The sequence below is a fragment of the Falco punctatus genome (genome assembly GCF_963210335.1).
Source record: "Falco punctatus genome assembly, chromosome: 6".
Lineage (NCBI taxonomy): Eukaryota > Metazoa > Chordata > Aves > Falconiformes > Falconidae > Falco > Falco punctatus.
Genome location: NC_137585.1, coordinates 36011181 through 36033060, shown reverse-complemented (window position 1 = coordinate 36033060; position 21880 = coordinate 36011181). Strand labels below are relative to the sequence as shown.

Sequence of the window (21880 nt, the reverse complement as noted above, 5' to 3'; positions counted from 1 at the left end):
CTTTTTGAAGTCTCTTAAGAACACAAATTACTGATCCTTTTTGTGATTATCATTTGTTTATCTCAGATGCCAGATCAACGTCACTTACAGCAAGAGGTAACAGACAATTTTGTTAGGCAGATGAAAATTTGAGATTGTGGGTAGAAAAGGATTCAAGTGACTGATTTACATTTAAGAGCAACACCCACAATAGAATTTTGTTGGCATTATGCCACAGTTGTACAAAACAAGTACCTTCATCTCTCAGTTGCACTACTAAAATTGCACCTTTAGACTTTTATCAAAATACTAACAACATTATTAGGAGTGATACTCCTTAGGGAAGGACATGTATGACAAAATCCCAGCTGTCACCTGAATTCAAATTTCTTCATTAAAAAAAAACAAAAATCCTGCCTATCACTGACCTCATATTCTCTTTCTAATAATGACAGTTCTGGAGAAGAAAGAGATGATGTTGTAAAGCACTTGAAAAGCTCTAATTAGAAATCAGGTCAACTGTAAAGCAACTCTAGTTTCCACTTGCACCTAAAATAAGACAGCAAACACAAGGCTATGATAAATCCCATACAACATCCCTCGTATTATTCACTACAATAACGTATTTTGTTAAAGTACTAGGTATCTAAAAACAATTCAGAGGAGCAGAAACCTAACTCCTACTTTTTATTTCTGCACTGATTTTTCTTCTGGAATTTTCTGAAATTTTCTACTTCAACAAGCTTTGTATCTTGGTACCACAGTAAGTTGGGCAGTCTGAATAGAAAGAAATAGCAGCAATTACTTAGAAGTTTGGCTTACTTCCATGATGGAAAGAATGTGCATGTTCAGCACTAGAACTTCCCTGAACTCATCCTGGCTGCCTCAGAAACATTTTCTCATTGTTGCAGAGGCAGTAGACTTAGAGTTGCTACCTTATCTAGATGGCAAGGAAGACTTTCACCCCAAGTCAAACTCCAGCCCTTCTGCTAAAAGTGTACTGCTGATCAATGAGAACTTCCTCCTTCTCATCAGGAGACATCCAATTAGACAGGGGCAGGGGGGGACAGGGACAACACCTCAACAAACACCCCAAAACATGAAAGTTCTGTGCTGTGGATTTCCCAAAGACCATCTTCTTGCTTGCTCCAAAAGGCAGGTCAGGAACCCCCCCCCACTTTATTATGATATCAAAATTGAATTACCATTGCAGTAACTAAGAAAAGAACATGGAAGACAACCTGCAATACTTCTAGGACAAGGCTCTGTTCTTCCCATATGAACAAAAACCCAGGGAAAAAACCCAACCATTACTGGATTTCAGTTTGAAATCATATGAAAAAGCCTTTTGCTAATGGAAATTGGTCATTTGCTTCTTTGATCAAGCTTCTTTCCCTAAAGCACTGTGTACCAGCATCTTAAATTGTTCATCCTTGAAAGAGCATTTTGTTTATAATTTCTGTTCCTTTATTAAAATGCGCTCCAAAGAAGTAAGGATCACATTTCAAAGAGGACCAATCTACCATACGCACACCAAAAGGAAGGCCATGGTTCTATGATATTTCACATTATTTCAGTGAAAAGCTGTATAAAAACTTCATGTACAAACACACTACCTGAGTGCCAAGCTTCCAGAATGATTATATCTTTTACAACAACTTCTGATTTACCTTCTGAAATTGCAATGCATTTTTGGTATGCTTTTAAATTTAAGGCAAATCAACATCCTGCCTTTTTTTCTTCCCAGCCACTATCCACTATTATATATGGATATTTAAGGAACCAAAAGGGTGAGCACCAAATGAACAACCAATGTTCCCAGCACATTTAAACAAGAGTGCTTCACACCATTTACTACGGTAAGGCCCTTTTTAAATAAATGCGTGACTCACTGTTTGTTTTCTTCACCAGGAGGTGGAGTCTTGCCATGCCCCTCCATTACAAAATCCTCATGTTCCATCTGCAAAGGCAAGCATTGCAGGTCAGAAATCGGTGGAGCAAAACGCACATCACCTAAAGTGGCCCTTTTGTATATGCACAAACTGAAGACACAGTGGCTGGTCCAGAACAGATCATGTAGTTTCTTAGCAACATATGTACATCTCCAGCCCCATTGCTATGGTATCATTTTACAGCACATTTTTCAGAAAATCTTACAAGGGAAAAAAGAATTATTTAATGGCTATAGCAGAAGACTATCAGTGAGGGTATCTAGATTCTAAGTTTTGCTCTGTTACGGACTTCCCTTGTCATTCTGAGTAAGTATGGCTTCTACCACTTCTTACATATAAAGCAGGAATTCAAAAAAGTTCAATCTATCAACATCTCTGGAGAAAAAAAATCAGAATTTTCAAAGAAACTTATCAACCACAGACAGAAACTGCTGTGAAAGCACAGTACTTTGTGAAAAGTAACTTTTATATGAAAAAGACACTTTCACTGCACACACATAGCTTAGCGGGGTAAAAAAAGAGGCCTAAGGGAACCTCAAATGGATGCTGTTCCAATGACAACATAAGGTAGGCATTTCCTTTGGCTCACATGTTAACAGATTCCAAGGGCACTAAGGAAGTTTTCTGTTTAATTGTTTGCTTTTAAAATACAGTTTTAGCATACATTTTCAGTAATTTCTTTGGCCAGAAAGAAGAATTACGTTATACTTGATCATTAATTAATTATGCACTCTTCATTTAATTACTTAATTCGGCCAGAATTTCTTGCACAGGTAGCAAAATATTCTTCTCTTTATACAAAAATTCAACACATGCACTTTGTATTTTATATAAACATCCAGCTATAGCAATGCTCTACTTCATGTGAAGCCAGCAAACAGGCCACACTGCAATACTCAATAAGTCATACAACAGAGCAACTTAATCATAATCACACATAAATCCATGATCCACTACATTAAACTGTAAAGAGGAAAGCAGCACTATCCAGTCAGTAAAGATAACATGGTTTAGTCAGTCTTTGAAGGAGTGAAAAAACCCCAAACCAAAACAAACCAAAATCCAGCAGCCACTTTCCCTTGTGCCCCTACCCTCCCCCTGAAAGAGTCAAGTTTACTCATTTGTACCTTGATCCTGTTGACAGGTCAGAAATACCAACAAAACCCATTATCTGCATACTGACATCTAACAAGGATAACAGAAACGATGTTATTTGCCTGCAAAGACACAGCCCTAAGCAAAACCACACATGAACCAAGCAACTGATGAACTATAAGGTGGTAATAACCTCTACAAGACAGATAATCAATCAAATACATCTTATTTCACATTTGTAAACATGTACCCATGCAACCCACAGTCAAAACAGCATTTTGATTTAAAAGCAATGTTTGAAAGCAAGAACATTTTGCATTAGTTTTGTAAATAACGCAGACCTTTATCCATGTATTCCCACCATATCAGACACACTGAAACCTATTTGTACCTCAGTCCATACCTGAATCTCAAAAACTCTAAGCATCTGGACTCAAAACTGTCTAGCTGAAGAGAGAGGTATTCAGTCCACCAATTTGTGAGGATTTTAAAACACAAGTGTGATAACCGGTAAAATAGCCAGAGATTGTGGCTGTATCGCAAAACAGCAAGGTTCATGAGGGAGGTTAAGTGTTTAAGAGTTATTCTTACACAACCTGAAATCAGGAGGCATTTTAGCCTGTTGCTGGTATGAGACAAGCACAATTCATATGTTGGGTGAGCAAGGAAACAGTTTGTGGCCAGTACTGGGAAGAAAGATGAAATACAGCCTTTGGGAGTAAAGAAGCACTATATATAGCATATATAGTGCTAAACTAACAAGATTCTCGTATAAAATAGAAAATCAATTTAATGAAGCTGTAGAAAAGAAGAGATCATAAAAACTGAAGTATAAAATGGCAATGATTTCAAAAGCAACAGAATCTTAGAAAGGAATGGGAAATTATTTTATTAGATCATAAACAAGAAAGTTGAATGAGAACGGAATATCTAGTAGACCACCACCAGGACAAGGCAAACACTGAAATACTGCCAATAGAACTGTTGCTTTAATATGAATTTTATATGAAGAATACGACATAGCTGTTCCAGACACATTATCATCTAGCATGCGTATCTAGCAAAATTACCATTTCAAAGAGAAGTGGGCAAATAATTAAGAACAACAAATCCCCTGAGCTGTAAACAAGAAGATTGTAGGTCCAGGCACAAACTCTTTTAAAGCAACTAGAAAACCCCATCTACTTTAAGAAAGGTTAGTCACTTGCTCTACTCGGACAGTAGGCAGAAGTATCTAAAATGACTAAAATATGTTGTAAAAACTGAAGAGTATATGGTATGATTATGTCAGCACTGAAAAAAAGAGCTGGGCTTTGTGTAAATTACAGAAAGGCAATGACAAAGTTTCTCGAGTTCACTAAAAGTTAGTCACGGAGTGAGAAAGTACTCATGAACATGGAAACTGTACATTTTCACTGATAAAAAAGCTAATAATAAAATGCATCAAGACACTAAAAGAGGACATGAGCACTCCAAGAAATTGAGTATTAGTGAACTAGAAAAAAAAATATTTTTAGAATGGATGAACAACTAGACTGTTAGAAAACAGTTTGCTGGTCAGGCTCAGAGGATAACAGTTACTGTGTTTTATGCTGCCTGGAGGCTGATATCAAGTCGGGTGCTGCAGGGGTCTACCCTAGGACAAGTCCATTAAACAACTTTACCAATAACTTGAAAGACTGGTAAGGTGTACTCTGGTCAGAATTTTAAGATAATACCTAACTGGGGTGAAAAGGTTCAGGCAACATGTTCAAGGGTGGGGCTGCCATTCAGATGGACCTAGACAGGCTGGAGGAATGGACCCTACAGGAACTGTATGAATTCAGACAGGACAAACACAAAGCCCTGCACCCGGGAGGCCCCTGGCAATGATACAGGCTGCAGACTGACTGGGGAGCAGTTCCATGGAAAAGATCTTGGCAGATAGCAAGCTGATCATAAGCCAGCCTGCCCTGGTAGGAAAAGTCAACAGCATCCCAGGCTTTACTAATAAGAGCCTTTCCAGACAAGGGAACCAATTACCACATCTACTTACTGCTTATTATTCCAGATATGGTCTAACACACCTCATTTGGGGCACTGTGACAGGACAAGACGCAACGAGCATACTGTTGAAACAAGGGAAGTCCAGACTGGAGATGACTCGTCTTCACCATGAGGACAGTCAAACACTTAAAAAGATAGCTCGGAGAAATTTTGTAGTGTCCACACTTCAATGTTTTCAAGGCCAGACTGGACAAAAATACCTCATAACCTCATCTGACCTCATAGCTGATTCTGCTTTCAGCAGGAAGCCAGACTAGAGACCTCATGAGGTCCCTTCCAACCTGAATTTCCCATGAACACATAGATTCAGTAGGAGAAAAAAACCCTACCAAATTCTCAACCCAGCAAAAATCTGCATTTCAGTGTGGAAAGGTCGAAGAAAAATATCTTAGAAAGTTACATCAAAAAAACAAAAATAAAAACAACCCCCAAGAAAAAGCTAAACTATGCCAAACAGTAATACAGGAAGAAATACTGAAACTACTATAGCAGAAATATAGTATGTCTTCTTTTAGAATACTGTCTACAAGTACAGGCAGCGAAGGCTCAAAACCCCTCCACAACACTCTTAAAATGTGAAAGCTCAGAATAAAGAAAGGTCTGAAGCTGAGGGAAGATTTTACATGAATAAAATCCAACATTTGGGCTGCAGATCTCCCTCAATGCAAGACAACACGACTGAGGCATACACAAAAAAAGCACAGTTTCACAGCGTTGTAACAAGTATCACCCCTTTGCTACCACAATATAAATAAAATTGAACCCACTCACAAAAAAAAAAAAAAGAGGATATACAATTATTTGGAAAATATACTATCTGTCATGCAAAAAATTAGTTGTTATACAACCGACAGTTGCAACACCACATTTCACAAGTCCTTGTGGATTTTATGTTTTATGTATCTACATGTATGAAGATTTTTTTTGTGTATTAGAGGATTACAAAATAACAGCAACAGAAGCTTTTCCATTTCTGGCAATGAGATAGTTTTTACGAAGTGAAAGGGGAAAAGTTATATACATAAGATCATTCCACAGGCCTGATCCAGATCAGCAATTTTTGCATTCCTCTTTGCAGAACCTTGCCTCTAATTTTCTTTTGCTCACCTGCATATGTTAAACAATTTCATGACTAGTAATCTGTATTTTTCACTGTGAAATTTGCAGGGTTTAAAATTTTTGTGAGAAAATACCACACAGTGTATTTACTGTTCTAGAAATTCTAGAAAAAGGTTACAAAGTAATATTCATTTCCAGTTTTCCCTGACATTTAAAAGTCACTTTACTGGGCAGTTCATCTTAATTCAAGGAGATATATCTGACAAACATGATTTGTTATAAAACTAATTAATGAGCAAACTGCCCCAGTACAATTCCATGGACATTGTTTACATTTTCCTAAAACTAGTTCTTAGGCCCAGCTATCTATTTTTGAGAGCCAAAAAAGTACTTAAAAATTAAAATATTTAGGTCTTATTTTCCTAATGACAATAGTAACATCCCACTGCAGAAAGACGAGAACATGTTAAAGTTTTTGATTAAATGGCTACCTGAGGATGAACTGGAGAGGAGCAGCACATAAAAGCCACAGTTAGCTGAAAAAAATTCTTCTTTGCTCCTTCACCCACGGTTCTTACAGAATTCTTATGCACGTTTCTTCCCCACAAGAGTCTCTGTGTCTCTTCACTCTGTCATCACTGTTATCATGTTGGGCACTCATTTAGTCTTATTTTTAAGGAAGCTGGAGCCCAGAGTGCTCACTCAGTTTCAGCCATACACAGCATACAGCAACCACAGCAGATCTGGTTAACTGCAAGTGTTCTGAACAGGCGTATTCTAAATCTTTAGCCTCTCTTGCCCTACACCTGTAGAAAATGCAGCTGTCATGAATATGTAGAAAGAGTGGAAGATGGAGGTAAGACAAAACTCTTGCACCTAGTGTATTCCTTCCAAGGAAAGAAGGAAAGGTGGAATGGCAGAGGATCTGAGACACTTTTGCTTCTCTTAAAAGGACTGCAGAGGGAGCCATTGATTCCAAGAGCAGGAATCAAAGGAATCACACTCCACACCTGTTTCTCCTGGCAAACGACTGAGAAAGCTTCAAGATTCTGGCAGCTGGAAGCAGGAACCAGAAATAGACCCTTAAACAGCAGGGGGAAAGTCAATAGAAAACTTGCTTTTTTTCAAAAAAAAAAAAAAAAGGAACCGCAAGTTGTTGAACTCTGTATTTTATTATTTCACAGCTTTTTTTCCTTAAAAATCTAGGCACTTGTGAATACCCAAATTTTGACAAAAGTTTATACATTGAATGTTCTAAAAAGTAAAAGACAAATTGTTTTAAAGTTAAAAAGCTATTCACAATTAGACACTCAATACTTAATTTTCAGAAAACAAAATATACCAGAAGGAACCTAGACATAATAAACTATTTCTTTTTCCAGAAGTGCAACAACTGTTACTACAGTTTTATACCCCTCTTTCTAAAAATATATACAGTAAGACCCTAATGGATTTGATTAATGAGTAAACCTAATGTGGAGTTCCTAGATAAAGTCAGCCACACTTTGAAGTGTCAGAAAGTTTCAAGGGCAAACGCCTCATCTTTCCTGGATGCTGATGCCAGAAAGCACATTTTCCCAACAAGATTCAACACCTTCATTAGATAGCCTAGCCCATCAAAACTGAACTAAGCATATGAGAAACCAAATAATTTTCTCAGGAAAAAAGTTAGATGCCTGTAAGAAAACTTACTATGAAAAGTATTAATTTTAAACAACCATATTTTGTCTTTTTGTCTTCACCAGTTACAGAAACATACTAATGCAGCTTCATCGGAGAGGGACTATCATTACCTTTTCCCACTCATTCCATAGCTCCTTTTCATAGCTGTGATTTTTATTTTTTTCTTTTCTGTTTTATAAAAAAAGGCTGCAACCAGCCACCTGAGTGAACAGGAGATAAAGACTCTTGTAAGATTTTTTTCATTCACGAGCATCTCAAGCACACATGAACTGAAAACTATCAGGCAGACTCTGGTGAGGACCCACCAAGGTCAAAAGCTGCTTTCTGCAGGTTGTGGCAATTTACTTCCAGTGCTTTATGTTACCTGCTAAATTTAATACAACCTATCAGCTTAAGACTGATAAATTTGGTGGTTTGTCACAATTACTGCTTTAACACCAGCGCACCTTCCCAATCACCATCAGCAACAATGCTAGGCTGTTGGCATTTCTTTTGTCTCACTAATATTTGCTTTAAGTAGAATTGCACAATCTAATCCTTAAAATCCAAGCAATTAGTCAGTAGTCACTACTGCTAACAGTGGCAGAAGCCCTATAAATGCCAAGCAGTTAGAAGAACTTGTCAGAAATCTCAGAAGCAAAAATCTCAGAAGCAATTTGAGGTCTAACAGAAATGTAGTAATTACCACAAATGCAAGGAAAGCTGAATCACTTCTCTGCTGGGCTTTATTATGAGCACTTTGGACAAACTGCATTGGGGAAAATTTTACTCATTAGCAACAGATTAATTAAATTTTTAATTTAACTTCTTTTGATAAAATTGAATGCAATTTAGCTGCAAATACTTTAATAATTTTCTTTAGGTAAATTCGTGTTAAGCTAGCATCTCAAAATACACCGAATAGCATAAATTGGTTAGCAAAATTAGTACCAAACTATACTTTTTAGATTAAAACTTAGTTTCACTACACAAATGAAAGCATAAAAAACCCCACCTTAGAAACAGTGATTTAAACTTAAAAGAAAGAAAATAATAGAAAAAACAACTCCTAAAATGAGAAAGCCCAAAGTCTTTTTCTGAACCACATAGAGGAAAGTCTCAGAACCAAGATATGCATGAAAAGTTACCTGAATTTTTGGTCTCTTTCAGGATTTTGTTGTAATTGTACAGCACTGATGTTACTAAATTTTCATTTGAACCTATTTCTACTTTCCCCCACCCCCCCAACTCAACTTTGACAAAGCAGAGCCCTGGTGTACAAAAAATATCAGCACAAGATGTGAACCATCTCCTACCCGACTCACTATTTTCTTGAAGTTTCTCATCAGCATCTAGATTGAGCATTTCAATGTTAGTATCATCATGCAGTCCTAACTGGTTTTCCTGTTAGTAAAAAGAGAAGTGAAAATTTACTAATGTAATTCTAGTGCTGAGTCACATATCACATTCAGTACTCCCTGCTAATCATTTTGAATACTAACACACTTAAACCATGTATAATTACTTTTTAAAATCTCTAATCTAATACCCATGTTTGTTATATGCTGCCAAATGGTACTTTAATTCCTGACTCAATGAAATGTTACATTAACTGTAACTGCCAACATGTTAGCATACACCATCATAAAAAACGTGCATCATCCTTAGAGAACAATAGGACAGATTATCAGTGGCAGCTCAATTAATCATTAAGAATAGAGAAGTTATGTAACTGAATAGGTAAATTATGTTTCACCTAAATAAGCATCAAACCTGCAGCAGTGGTTAAAAGACTAGAAGTTTTGTTTCTGTCTCCAACTGTCACTAATTAATCACCTGCACTTGCAGAAACAACCTATGGCCCATTTTCAATGTAATTTTAAAAATGTTTATGTTATCTAATATTCTGTGAAATACTCAGCAGCTTAAGATTAATTCCCTGCTAAGCTTAAAACAAATATTTTTACAAATATAATGAAAACAACAGTCACAATTTGGAAATGCTAAAAAGGCCAGAACCCCAGCCACATTTCATACTGTATAGATAGGAAAGTTTACTTAATTAAGAAGTTATTTTAAAATGCATTACTTAGCTGCAAACTACTTCATATAAGCTTGTAGATATATATATGTATACACAAAAAATAATCCATCTGAATCTTGCTCTGAAGGCTACTTGAACTACTTAGCTGTTTGCAGCAAGATACTGTTTTGCCAGTAATACCTTCGACCACCAAAGATGTTTAAGTCAGTCAAGTTATGGTATGACAGGATATCTAGAAATGACATTTAAAAGCTTCAACTCTGAAGCTGCCAAGGCAGTTTTAAATAATAGTCATCTCAGACACAAAACCGCATAAAGCATTCTGAATGTAAACAAAAGTGCTCTCCTTTTCCTGCACCACAATTGATTACGCACTACATCCATTTCTGTGTTCTGTACATACATAGTATAGATCCCATAAAAATCTGAATTCAGTAAGACACGAGTAATTACCATCTTTCTGTATTATTCTTCAGCTAAAGATCATTAGTATTTCACAAGCTATGAATTGTTGCTGACTTCTGCAACTCTGAAAAAACCTTTCACACTTCCATAAGAAATCTTTTACACTTTCCATTTAGGGGAAAAATCTGACCCGAAAGTACTTTTAACCGTTCACCCCCCTCACCCCCCTCCACTATGTTGAACAGCCACTTGTAAGCAGCCCAATGACTCTATTTAGCTAACTCATTTTACAGTTAATTTACTATTTATGGTGCAGACACACATGAACAAGTTACAGCAGTTTAAACTGACATCTGTAAGTGGCTGGTATTTTGATATACACATTGATAACCACCCTGACAGAGAAGACAAAAAACATCTTAACTGTGCTCTGCCACTTAGATTTGGAAAGCTAGATGATGCATTGCCAAAACACGATAGCAGACACAAACAGCGAAAACAACTTTTAATGGCTCAAGAAAGCAGATGATAATCAGAATTACTAAAACCCACACTTTTGCACTATACAGTCAATCACCTGCACTGACACAAATACTGTTTTCTCCTGTTCGTTAGGAATGACTGAAAAGTGTCACAAACAAGGCACACACAAAGAGGTTCTGAAATTATTATGCCTCAAGAGATCTGACCAGACAGGAAGAAAAAGAACTTTCTTTTCTGTGTTCACAGAAATACATTGTGTGGCTTCTAAACACATAGAAACTACCAGTGGCCCAGCAAGATCCTGAGCAACAAACAGCTGGAGGCTGAGAACAATTCTGTTGTAAGTGTATATATTAATCCTCCATTAAGCCTGTCTTAGGCATCCACTTCTCACCACTATCAAAAAACAGCAGAAGGAATACAGGCTATTCACACACACACTGTACAGCTACTTTCCAGTTTCTCCAGTTATCAGAATGTAAATTCAAACTCATTTTAGTCATAAGGGAGCCGCTGACAGTGCTGCTTGCTTGTGTAATTTTCCCAAACATCTCAAGTTTATTAAAATTGTTTAGATATATGACTGACCAGCAAACTATTAAAACACCCACTCATCTCTGGGGCAGAACCTGGGCTTTTCTTGCTTGCATATATTATTACAACTTGTCCTAAACCAAAAAAACTTAAATCGCCACAGGAGTAAGTTATTTCTCTAGGAATCACACATGGCAACCCTGTATCTGTTGAAACCCGCCAATATGATTTCAGAGTACTTCTATAACATTTCTTAGCAACCTAAATCCACAAAAGCTTACTTGATCTGTAGACAACTATTACATTCTCCCTTCTTATAATACATTGTCTTGTCTACTACCCAAATGCCTCAGTGAACAAACTTTAAACAAGGGACAGGAAATGTTGACATGCTTTTAGTGTTGCTTTTACCCTCAGGGGAACTGATACTGCACAATACCTTTTTGCAGGGTTCAAGTGTCCTTAGTTGTCCACACACTCTCTTACCTATTGTAATGATGAAGACCATCACTACCATTTTTAGTGTCAAGAATAAATTATAATTAAAAAAAAAGATCTTTTCTACAAACCTCATATCCACTTCTTCCACATCCAATGAAAGAAGAAAAACTTTGGAGGAACTGAAACAAATTCACACCCATCTAGTTCATAAACTGAAAACAGCTATCCTTGTAGGGTCATGCAAATGCATGAAGTCAGCAAGACCAATGAGTTTTACACCTTTCAATGACTCCCTCAAACTAATCAAACTGCAAACAATTTGGAAGAATAAAGTAAGCTTTTACTGTCCATGGCTCAAATTTCTCCTCGAATACCTATCCCCTCAGTCTGCCAGAAGACAGCAAGATTGAAAACATTTATCAATACTTTCACATCTACAGGATTTTGTTTAAAGTGGCTGATTATATAGAACTCTGCCACATTGACGTGGACCACAACCACTTCCAACAACTTTGTAAAGCCAATACTGAATAAGAGATCAAAAGGCAATATTCTGAAAAGGTAGAAACCCCTCAAATTGTGTGCCAATAGTACACCTGCATGAAAAGAGATACTGTGTAAGCAAAGCCACAAAGCAGTGTGTCCCTGGCTCGCTCTGTCTCCAAAATCATAGTGGGACTATACTATACCAGCTCTCAAATGCAGAACTGCTGTTTTTACTTTTTTCAACAAATGCTATTTGCTTTTTTGTCTGTTTTGCGAAGTATTATAAACTGTTGTAATCAACTGACGAAGAGATGCTATTGGTTGAGAGAAAAAAACTAACAAGAAAACATTCATGAAAAAGAAAGAATCTTTAAAAGAATGGAAAAGGTGAGTTTAAACTGAATTTTATTTAAGACTCAAGCATTTTTTCCTTTAGAAATCAGATACATACCTGTTCCCTGCAATGACATTCCATGTCATTACATTTCCTTCACATGAACTGTACATATAAAAAGGTTGGATCAAAGGACTGTATGATGACAGCTCTTAGAGATCTCAAAGTCAATTTGGCAGATGATAGTATTTTCCAAGGGAAAGAAAACACAACATTGTATTAACTTTCTCTTTTGTGCTTCAAAAGCACTTCGGGGTGTTTTGAGATTAGAAAACAAGAGAGTCATCTTTCAGGTTGGTATCTTTATTTTAGCAGTCTTCACTATGGTTAAGCAGGTTTCAGGTGAGTAGTCCATTTTGCCTCTGTAGAAAACAGTACACCCAACTAGCAAAATCTTGTGCTTGATGCTGAATTTCTTTTAAAATTGCCAAGCTGCTAAGATATCAACAGCATTTCTTTACAATAATTTAAGTAGCACTGTCTAATTCCATGTTCTTTTTTGCAAAGTCCTCAACAATTTTATCTTGTCTATAACTACTGTTTTATAAAGCCAGTAGACCTTGATAACATACTGTACTGGTTTTAGCTGGAATAGAGCTTAATTTCTACACAGTAGCTAGTATGGGGCTATGTCTTGGATCTGTGCTGAAAATAATGTTGATAACACGTTGATGTTTTAGTTACAGCTGAGCAGTGCTCACACAGTGTCAAGGCCTCTTCTGCTCCTCAGACTGCCCCACCAGCAAGTAGGCTGTGGGTGGACAACAAGCTGGGAGGGGTCACAGCCAGGACAGCTGACCCCAACTGACCAAAGGGATATTCCATACCACATGACATCATGCTTAGGAACAAAACTGAGGGGGGGGGTGGGAAGCTGCCAGTGCACTGGGACTGGCTGGGCATTGCTTGGTTGGTGGTAAGCAACTGTTTTGGTTTTACATGGCTTGTTTTTTTCTTAGGTTTTATTTTCCTCTCAGTTGGTTTTGTTTGGTTTTTTGTTTTCTGTTTTTTTTTTTTTTTTTTAATATTAAATTTAACTTTTAGATTATTAAAACATTCTCTTTATCTCAATCCACACATTTTCTCACTTTTACCCTTCCAGTTTGCCCCCTCATTTCACTGCAGGGGTGTGGGGGGGAAGTGAGCTGTGTGGTGCTTAGTTGCCAGCTGGGGTTATACCACATACTGTAATTATAGCTCCTTACTACAATGCCTTCAAATTCTGAAATTCAAAGTTATAAAATCACAAGCAGATTCCCTCCCCCCTCCTCACCAATGAAAGGTCTAACTGTGTAGCGTTTTGTAGGAAAGTGTTATGAGGTTCTTTTGCTGGCCACAGTGATAAAGAGAAAACCTAACCCAAAATTTCTGCTCCCCAACTATGTTAATTTATATTTAAAACAAGAGGAGTATGCCATAACATTTTTACAAGCCTTAATAACATGTCATTAAAGGGGAGGACTTCTTTTAACTTAATATTTAAAGTAATTTCATTCTTTACTGAGAGGTTAATGGATTTTCCTTTTTTTTTTTTTTTTTTAAGTAATACATGACATGCAAAGATTTTGGTTTTGAAATTACTCTCCTAAGGAGTTGTAACATTTTTCAGGCCAGAATAATGAAGCTAGCAGAGCACAATAAAGATTACAGCAGTTTCTGCTGTGAAAAATTGTGTTTGTGCTCAGACCAGTTCTTAAGCTGTTACCTTCCAGGAGAATCTTAAGTTGTCTTGTTAGGCAAAATACATCTCTATTTCTAAGAGAGTTTACAAAATAGTGTATACAAAGACTCTAGGAACTTACAGCTGTATGTCAGCATTAGAAAAACTAGCTGCTCCTACAACTCATGTTCCAGAAAAATGATGGAAACATACCCTGTATATCAGGGAAGAGAAGTGTTGGAAACCCATCAGAAGACACCAAAACCAAATAAACTAATACATTCCAAAAACATGGCATGTTATAAAAAAAAAAAAAAACAAACCAACACACACCAACAAATAAAAAACAAACCAAAAACACACACACACACATCCGCTCCCCCCATTCCTGGACCCAATGGAGAGGCAACAGCCACATGAGTAACCTGAAACCTACTCTGACTTGTCAGATATTCACAGGAAAGTACATCGAGGTTGAAAGATCACCTCTTCCTAACAAGCCAAAATCTTCACGAGTAGCAGGGACTCATACTGTAGAGAAACCATCACGTCTGAAAGCACCACATACCAGGCCAGTACTAGACTGGAAAACAGCTTTTTGTAATTACAGTGACAAGGCATTTTTTTCATTTTGTTACTGTATAGGCCTTCAGCCTGAATGTTTTAAATTATTTAGTACCGTCTGAATAGAAACCTCATTCTGTATTCCTAAGTAGTATTATAAGTCCCAGAGATACAGGCGTCAAGCTTTTGGATGCTGTGTTAAGTTTAACTACCCAACTAAGATTTTTTTTTTTTACTGTATTAATTCTAAATCACACACAATGAAAGCACCAGCCAAACTTCTGCATTATTGTCAGGATCAAGCAACATTCACTATCAAAAACTGAGCATAACTTACCCATAAACACAGTTAGAGGAACACTTGTGATTTTAGGAACGATACCTCCTGACTGGCAACACTCCCTCCTCACACCTTCCTTCTGAATTTTAAGCTTCTATTTATAAATATAAGAGCATGTAACTTCACAGATTAAACACTACTCAGGCAGGCTTACGTTTCTTTATTCTCAACATATATGAAACAAAAGCAAGAGCTTAGACATTCAAGTGTGATATACTTTTTAACCTTTTCATCACATCTGTGTGAATGCTTCAGGATAACAAAAAACCCAAAAAAAACACCACAAAAAAATCATAGCCAGTGCCAAGAGAGTTCTGAAGAGTGATTTAAACAGAAGGCAAATACTAATTCGCAATTAGACACAGAGGAGGGGCGGCGCGGGAAATTAACCAGGATGAGAACAGGCAGGTAATAAGGTAAGGGAGAGATTCATATTGACAAATAAGAACAGAGCAGCAACTTGCAAGGAAATAAAACAAGGATTAACAGGTAACCTCAAGACAGCTTAGTAAATGGCACTGGACAATGGGACTGAACAACATGACAAGCCTCAGTGTTTGTGTCAGTGGTTTTGAAAAAGCCACCAGAGTATGGGAAAGTAGCCTAATTTCTTGACTACCTATTCAGTTCAAAAATTACTTCTATAAACACTAACAAAAAAGTTGAATAAAAATGCATTTATCTAACACCATATAGTACAGAATCTCTTCCCTTTTCCTGAACTTGTTAGGAGTTGAGCATTATTAAAAATCCTGCGCAGCCACACTTTTCATCAAAATTGCGTGTACCTAGATTTTTTTATCATACAAAGCATTAAAAGAGCAGAACTAGCTATCTTTCTTTCATTCCCTTCTACAACACTGAATCAAAACCATGATTCATAAATACCCCTCTATAAATTACTTAGGTCAAAGCCCCTCCCTCCCTGCAAATTCATAGGTTTTTACTTTGAAATATGAAGGAACAAGGAGGGGAAGGGGAAATTTTACATTTGACATGAAAAATTTTAATTGGATTTATTTTGAGAAAGAAGTTTGCAACGTAAGCTCAAAAGTCCTGCCAATATTGAAAGAAATCTAAAAATACTTCAAATCAGGCATAAAATTTTAGCTTCCTCCTGCAGTATTTTACAGCAAAGGAACAACTGAGAAATAAAGTGTTGTCTGTGCAGTAATCCTTAACAGATGGATAAAAACAGCTGAAAAGAAACCAGCCACAAACAAGAAGCTCAGTCCTTGTTGGTATTTTCAGAGTACCAAGGCTGTTAGTGGAAAAAAACTAATAATCATTAGTGGGAAATTAACTACCACAAAATATAATTAAAAAATAAAATCATAAACCAAAGAACAGTAGAAGATGTGGGGTTCCAAGTAGATTTCTTTTTTTTTTTTTTTTTATGAAGGGAAGAAAAAGGTAGACCCTGGAAAGCCAGAAACCAGACACCCTGTCCCCCAACTATTTTATTAAGCGACAGGATACTTCATTATATGATATTCACCAACAGATTGTATGGATAAATAGACCCAATATTCCTGTCAAATAAGACTTCTACATCTGCCAAAAATAACTATGTTTTTTAAAACTCTATGCTTATTTGAAAAAGCTTACTTCTGTACAGGTTGTTTTCCCTCTTTGTGGCACTAATATTAGATAATTATTGGAATCAAAAGCATACCATTGACAGGTGCCAGCTGTCTTTACCATGTTGATGCCATTTTAACAGAAAGAGTATTTTCTGACAGTCTGACAGCAAGGAAGAAACTGCAAGATCAAACAATGGAACCCATTAAGATGAACCTGGCAACAAAACTACCAGACAGTAAGTTTCTCCGAAAGCAGCCTAAGGAGCAGGGATGTAGAAAGGGGAAAGAGCGTGTGCAAAACCCAGACTTTGCTGAAAAGCAATCCAATGAGTAACAAAAGGATATGCTGCCAAAAAACTAAATGAAAGAACTGTAGAAACGTCCCAAATACACAAAATTAAGAAGAACAAGAGCACAACTCAACTACCACAATATTAAAAAAACCCTTAAAATTACAAAATTAAGTAAAAAGGTATGTATTAATAACAGTGGGAGAAATAAACTAAATTAAAGTGAGGACTGAGTCCATCAGTAACTTCGCTTGCGTTTAATTACCAAGAAATTGCTACTGGATTTCTGTCATTCCTTTCAAGAGTGGCAGAGGCAAGCATGAAGGCCAGCTTTTGTATCAGTGCCACCAGGTTGAGGGGACTCAACCAAGACTATCACTCTTCATGATGCCTGACTGCAGGGATTTTTTTATTAATCCTTTTAAAAAATTTTTTAATAATACCTCATGTAATGTTCAGTAGCTCAAAGCACATAAATATTTAGTCTTAAAAGTGACCTGCTCAGCTCCACATGAGGCACAATTTTTTTTCTTTTTGAAAAACAGAAAGAAATCTCCTTTTTTCTTCAAGGCTTGGTATCTTAGAATACTATACAGTCTAGGATGCAAGAAAATCTGAAACAGTTACAGAACAAAACCAGTTTACAAGGAATAAGGCCTGATATATCTTTTTTTTTCCACTGTGTGACGGAGTCTTCATGTATAACTTTTAAGGTGATTTTCAGACTGGCACCATAAGAAAATCCATTCTTGCAGTACCCAGATCTTTATATCCCGACGTTCATGGTGTCTCCATGAAAGATGATTCTGTTGCCATCCCTGACACTCCAGAATACTTCATTCAGATATACCTCTATCTACAATAAATTTGGTTTCTCAGGTTATACTCTTGTAATTCCGGAAGAGAAGCAGCAAGGCTTCTTAGGGGTTAGGACGGCTGACAGCATTAACAACCTGCCTCTTCCCATGCTACTGGGCAAGAACGTAAAAAGCAGAGTGACATCTTTTCTATCAATTAAACTTTCTTTTAAGGGAAGACTCTGGAAACAAATATTGATAACTGGTCATGGGATCTGCAGTCTCAGGTAACTGAGGCTACTATTCTAACCACTGCTTTTCCTGCAATATGTATCAACAGGGACCCCTCTGGCTTTCTTGTTTTTCTGGAGTGAGGTCATTAACACTCTGAGATACAGAACTTCATGTGGTAAGCCTTACTTTTTACGAAGATAAATTATGGGCATATCTTTTCATGGTGATGAAGACAGAACACTTTGATATCAATATAACAAAGATATCTCTAGACATTAATGTATTTACATTCTTTCCCTCAAGTTCAATGCATACTTACAGAAAATAAGACAGATCAATTTTCAGCCTGAAATCAGCTTAAGACAGTGTCAGAAGTGACTGTTAGGTGACATTTTGGCAAAGACCCTTCTTGGCAAAATCTAATACAGCATAAAAGGGAATCGGCTACAGTCTAAAGACAATTTTCCACGTCTGCTTGCTCAAGTGCTTTTCAATTTAAATTCAGGTGAAGTGATCACAGGAACATTCTGCAAGAGGCCCAAAAGTAGGTATCCCCTTTTCTGGCCTCAACAAGAGAGAACTTCTGAACTTTGGGGAAGCACCTACCAGAGCCCTGAGGATCTTGCATTCTGAAAAAGTACCAAGCATAATCACAGTAAGGCCATTTACCCCTCGACAGAAATGCTTCTAGTGCAGCTGATAACAAGGCATTCAAGCGTGTAGGCCTGGGCCTTTGTCTTTTGAACATAAAGAGGTTTTTATCTTACATTTTATGTTATTTTATGTATCTTAAGATACAAATAGAAAAAGTATAAAAATTAATTCTACAATCTTTTCCTCCTTTTGCAACGATAGCTTTAATACTGCTGTTGAAATTATCTCTTCAGTCTTGTAGGACTTCAAGACAGAATTCTTGCCCACTTCTATTTCATAATTATTCTGAGGCAGCCAATAAAAGATGCTACGAATCACCATAAACAGTAATTTCATTCTTTGTATCATATGTCAAAATCTCTTTTTGGCTAGAAATGAATTACTCAGAACAAACTCTACAAATGGGGCCTTAATCTTAACCTCATATATGATATCATTAAACTTATTGTCACTGAAGTTGCTGGCATTAATCAGCATTACTAATCTCATAAGACCAATGAGCTGCAGACTCAACTTACAATGTTTGATAAGAGCTTCAAAGGAGATGCTAACATAAAAAGTGTTCAAAGTCCTTCCTAAACATTCATAGGAAATAAAACACTGGAAGATGACAGCTTGTTTAGATATCATTTGCAGGCTCAAAAAATAATTTCTAGTAAAAGCAAAAGAACAGGTAAATTATAGGCCTTTTAAGAACACAGTGTAAACTGAGTGAGGTCCAAAAGGATTGCTGGTACTTAATATGGGTATTAAAATAGAAACAAACTAGAAAAACACAGAAGAAAAGATCCAACGATCTGAACAATAAGCATAAAAATAATTATATTATATTTAGCTTTTCTTTACAGATTAGTGTTTTCGAATGAGTAAAAGGGGAGAAATGAAGGATTCAAATAAAATATTGAATGAATGGTTAGTTATATTAGTGTCTTTGAAGCACAAAACTAACTTCTTCCAGAAAACTCATGTCATCTGCCTGGAGGAATTGGCAGGGGTGGAGGATAAGAAAAAAAAGTCCTGACAAAAGGAAAAAAAATGAACTATATTACTGAAGCCTTAAAAATATTTCTTAGAAAAATGTACCTTTATGAAAATGGCTCATTAGAGCATGCAAACATTTGTAAATTAAGGACACAATTTAATGATATACAATACAGTGGAATATACTTCACTCAATTTTTTTAGAGGACAAATCCTTCCACTGTTATAGCTATAAAACTCTCCTGAGACCAGGAAAGAGAAGATAATCATTTACAGACTGAAGAAACACTGAAAAATACACTTCTGTGAGTAGTCCTGTACACCACAGGATGGAGAGAAGGACTAAATGTAGTCATAAATCTTTTTTGCTTAGTATGATCCTATATAGCTCTCAATTAGTAACACTGAAACCAAATGCACGATTCCAAATCTCCCACATGTCCTAAATGACAATTCTTGCAAAACAAGACTGCACACACACTGAGGTACTCGAAGTCTAAAAGATTTGTTTTGAAATTTAAACACTAAGTTTTTTGAACATCTCATCCTGGAACAGAGATACAATCTTTGCCACTACACCCAGAATTAAGAATACCAAAGAAAAGCATACTTTTCATTGGAGGAAAACAGTAAGTTTCACAGGACAGTTAATTTAATCTACTTCCTGCCACACAGACAAAACATGAAAGCTCTATATCCATATATATACACAAATATGCACACACACACATATTCCCTCTGTTTGATGAAAACTAAGCACCAGTAACCATGCTAATAAAATCAGTAATTAATTGTACCATGATGATTTGTATGCACACTTCTATCCCCCACTGAACCTTGTAACTACATTCTTGTCAAGAGATGCATTCAATACACTGGATGGCTGCAGGTACATCCACTGACGCGTTTTCATTTGTCAGCTCCTAATCTAGTGAGCCTTCCTTCAAAGCTATTTAAAATTAACACAATTCCTAAAGTACATGCCGGACAATTGCCAAATCCTTTCTCTAATAATTAATCATCTCATAACTTGATGCCTACAGCTTACAAAATGTTTTGTTCTATTAGAACATCTCTCAAAAAAGCTCCAGCTAAGAAACAACAAATTTTAGTTTTAGTCCTCTTTTTTTTTTTTCTTTTTTCACTTTTTCAGCCAGCCTCTTGCACAAAACTACAAGCAAGCTAACAATGATTCATATTTTCATGAAATTTAGGAACCATATTTTAAACAGATGAGCTGCAAAACTACCACTAACTCATTGAGATAGTCAGGACTATATAATAAATTTATAAACCTATTGAAGAATATGATAATCACTATGTCATTATGCAAACCAAATTACTGACTCAATATCTGCATCTTCAGGAAGTAAGCAAAAAGCAGGACACAACCAACATTATATTCAACAGCACACTTTATAGCCTCTTGTCCCAACAAGGTATGCTGAAAATCAGAGGTACCTTTCAAAGCAACATACTACCCAGTCTCACAACAAAGCACATAGTGGCAAGTATAAGGAAACAAGAAGCAGAACACCTTGAACATAGATTAGTCAGTAACCCCCACACACTGACACATGCACCTAAAGGCCCATATGCCTAATTCTTTAGGGCAGGTGAGAGGGTGGGTGGGTAGGACAGAAAGCTTGATAGGCCCTTCCAGTTCTAACAGATGGAATACAATCAAGGTTAGTATTTCTTTACAAGAACTTCCTCTTTCCTTCCTGAGAGTGCCCAAAGACCCATGTTCCAATCCTTAGTAGACAGCAAAAAAGCCTGTCTTTCTAAAGGCTTTTAAACACTTTACTTTTTAAATATCTTCAGGGTATTAAATACTATTTACTTGCATGCTGCATACCAGCAGCAACGTTCACTCCATGTATCCCCCATTTCAAACAAACAAACTCTTGTTCCTCAAAAACACAGTGGCATTTACCTCACTGACCTTGGGACTGCCTTCCTCCAGTATTTCTCCCTCATCAGTTTGCATGGGAACAGGATCTGTGCAAAGCTCTGCAGAAATGCAAAATACTGCCTAAAAGATAAAAAAGATACATATATATATATTAAAAAGTTATTTTTCTGCCTTTAACAGTGTTATGTAAGATTGTAGTGCACATAAATAACAATTCTAGGCTATGACCTTTAGTGTTCCCATTCTGCACATATTCTCTGAATTTATATTTTTTACACAAAC

At 36.6% G+C, this 21880-nt stretch overlaps 1 protein-coding gene and 1 long non-coding RNA gene across 12 annotated transcripts in view; one reads left to right on the top strand and one right to left on the bottom strand.

Annotated features, from left to right (window-relative positions):
* The window catches only part of TNRC6B (trinucleotide repeat containing adaptor 6B), a 146072-nt gene that overhangs the window by 97280 nt on the left and 26912 nt on the right, over positions 1 to 21880 (bottom strand). For 2 of the 11 annotated variants that reach the window (XM_080392999.1, XM_080392987.1), the window contains exons 3-4: positions 21620 to 21718; positions 1872 to 1939 (exon numbers count right to left, since the gene is read on the bottom strand). In XM_080392999.1, the coding sequence (XP_080249125.1) occupies positions 1872 to 1939; positions 21620 to 21673 (122 nt within the window). In that variant the 5' untranslated portion in view covers positions 21674 to 21718. Of the gene's footprint in view, positions 1 to 1871; positions 1940 to 9118; positions 9165 to 21619; positions 21719 to 21880 lie in introns of those variants that run through there. The other 9 variants (XM_080392995.1, XM_080392996.1, XM_080393000.1 and 6 more) reach the window with 8 other exon arrangements.
* LOC308066104 overlaps positions 9207 to 21880 on the top strand; it is a 28010-nt gene continuing 15336 nt past the window's right edge. Inside the window, exon 1 of the long non-coding RNA XR_013929029.1 lies at positions 9207 to 11065. This is a non-coding gene — a long non-coding RNA (uncharacterized lncRNA). The remainder of the gene's footprint in view (positions 11066 to 21880) is intronic.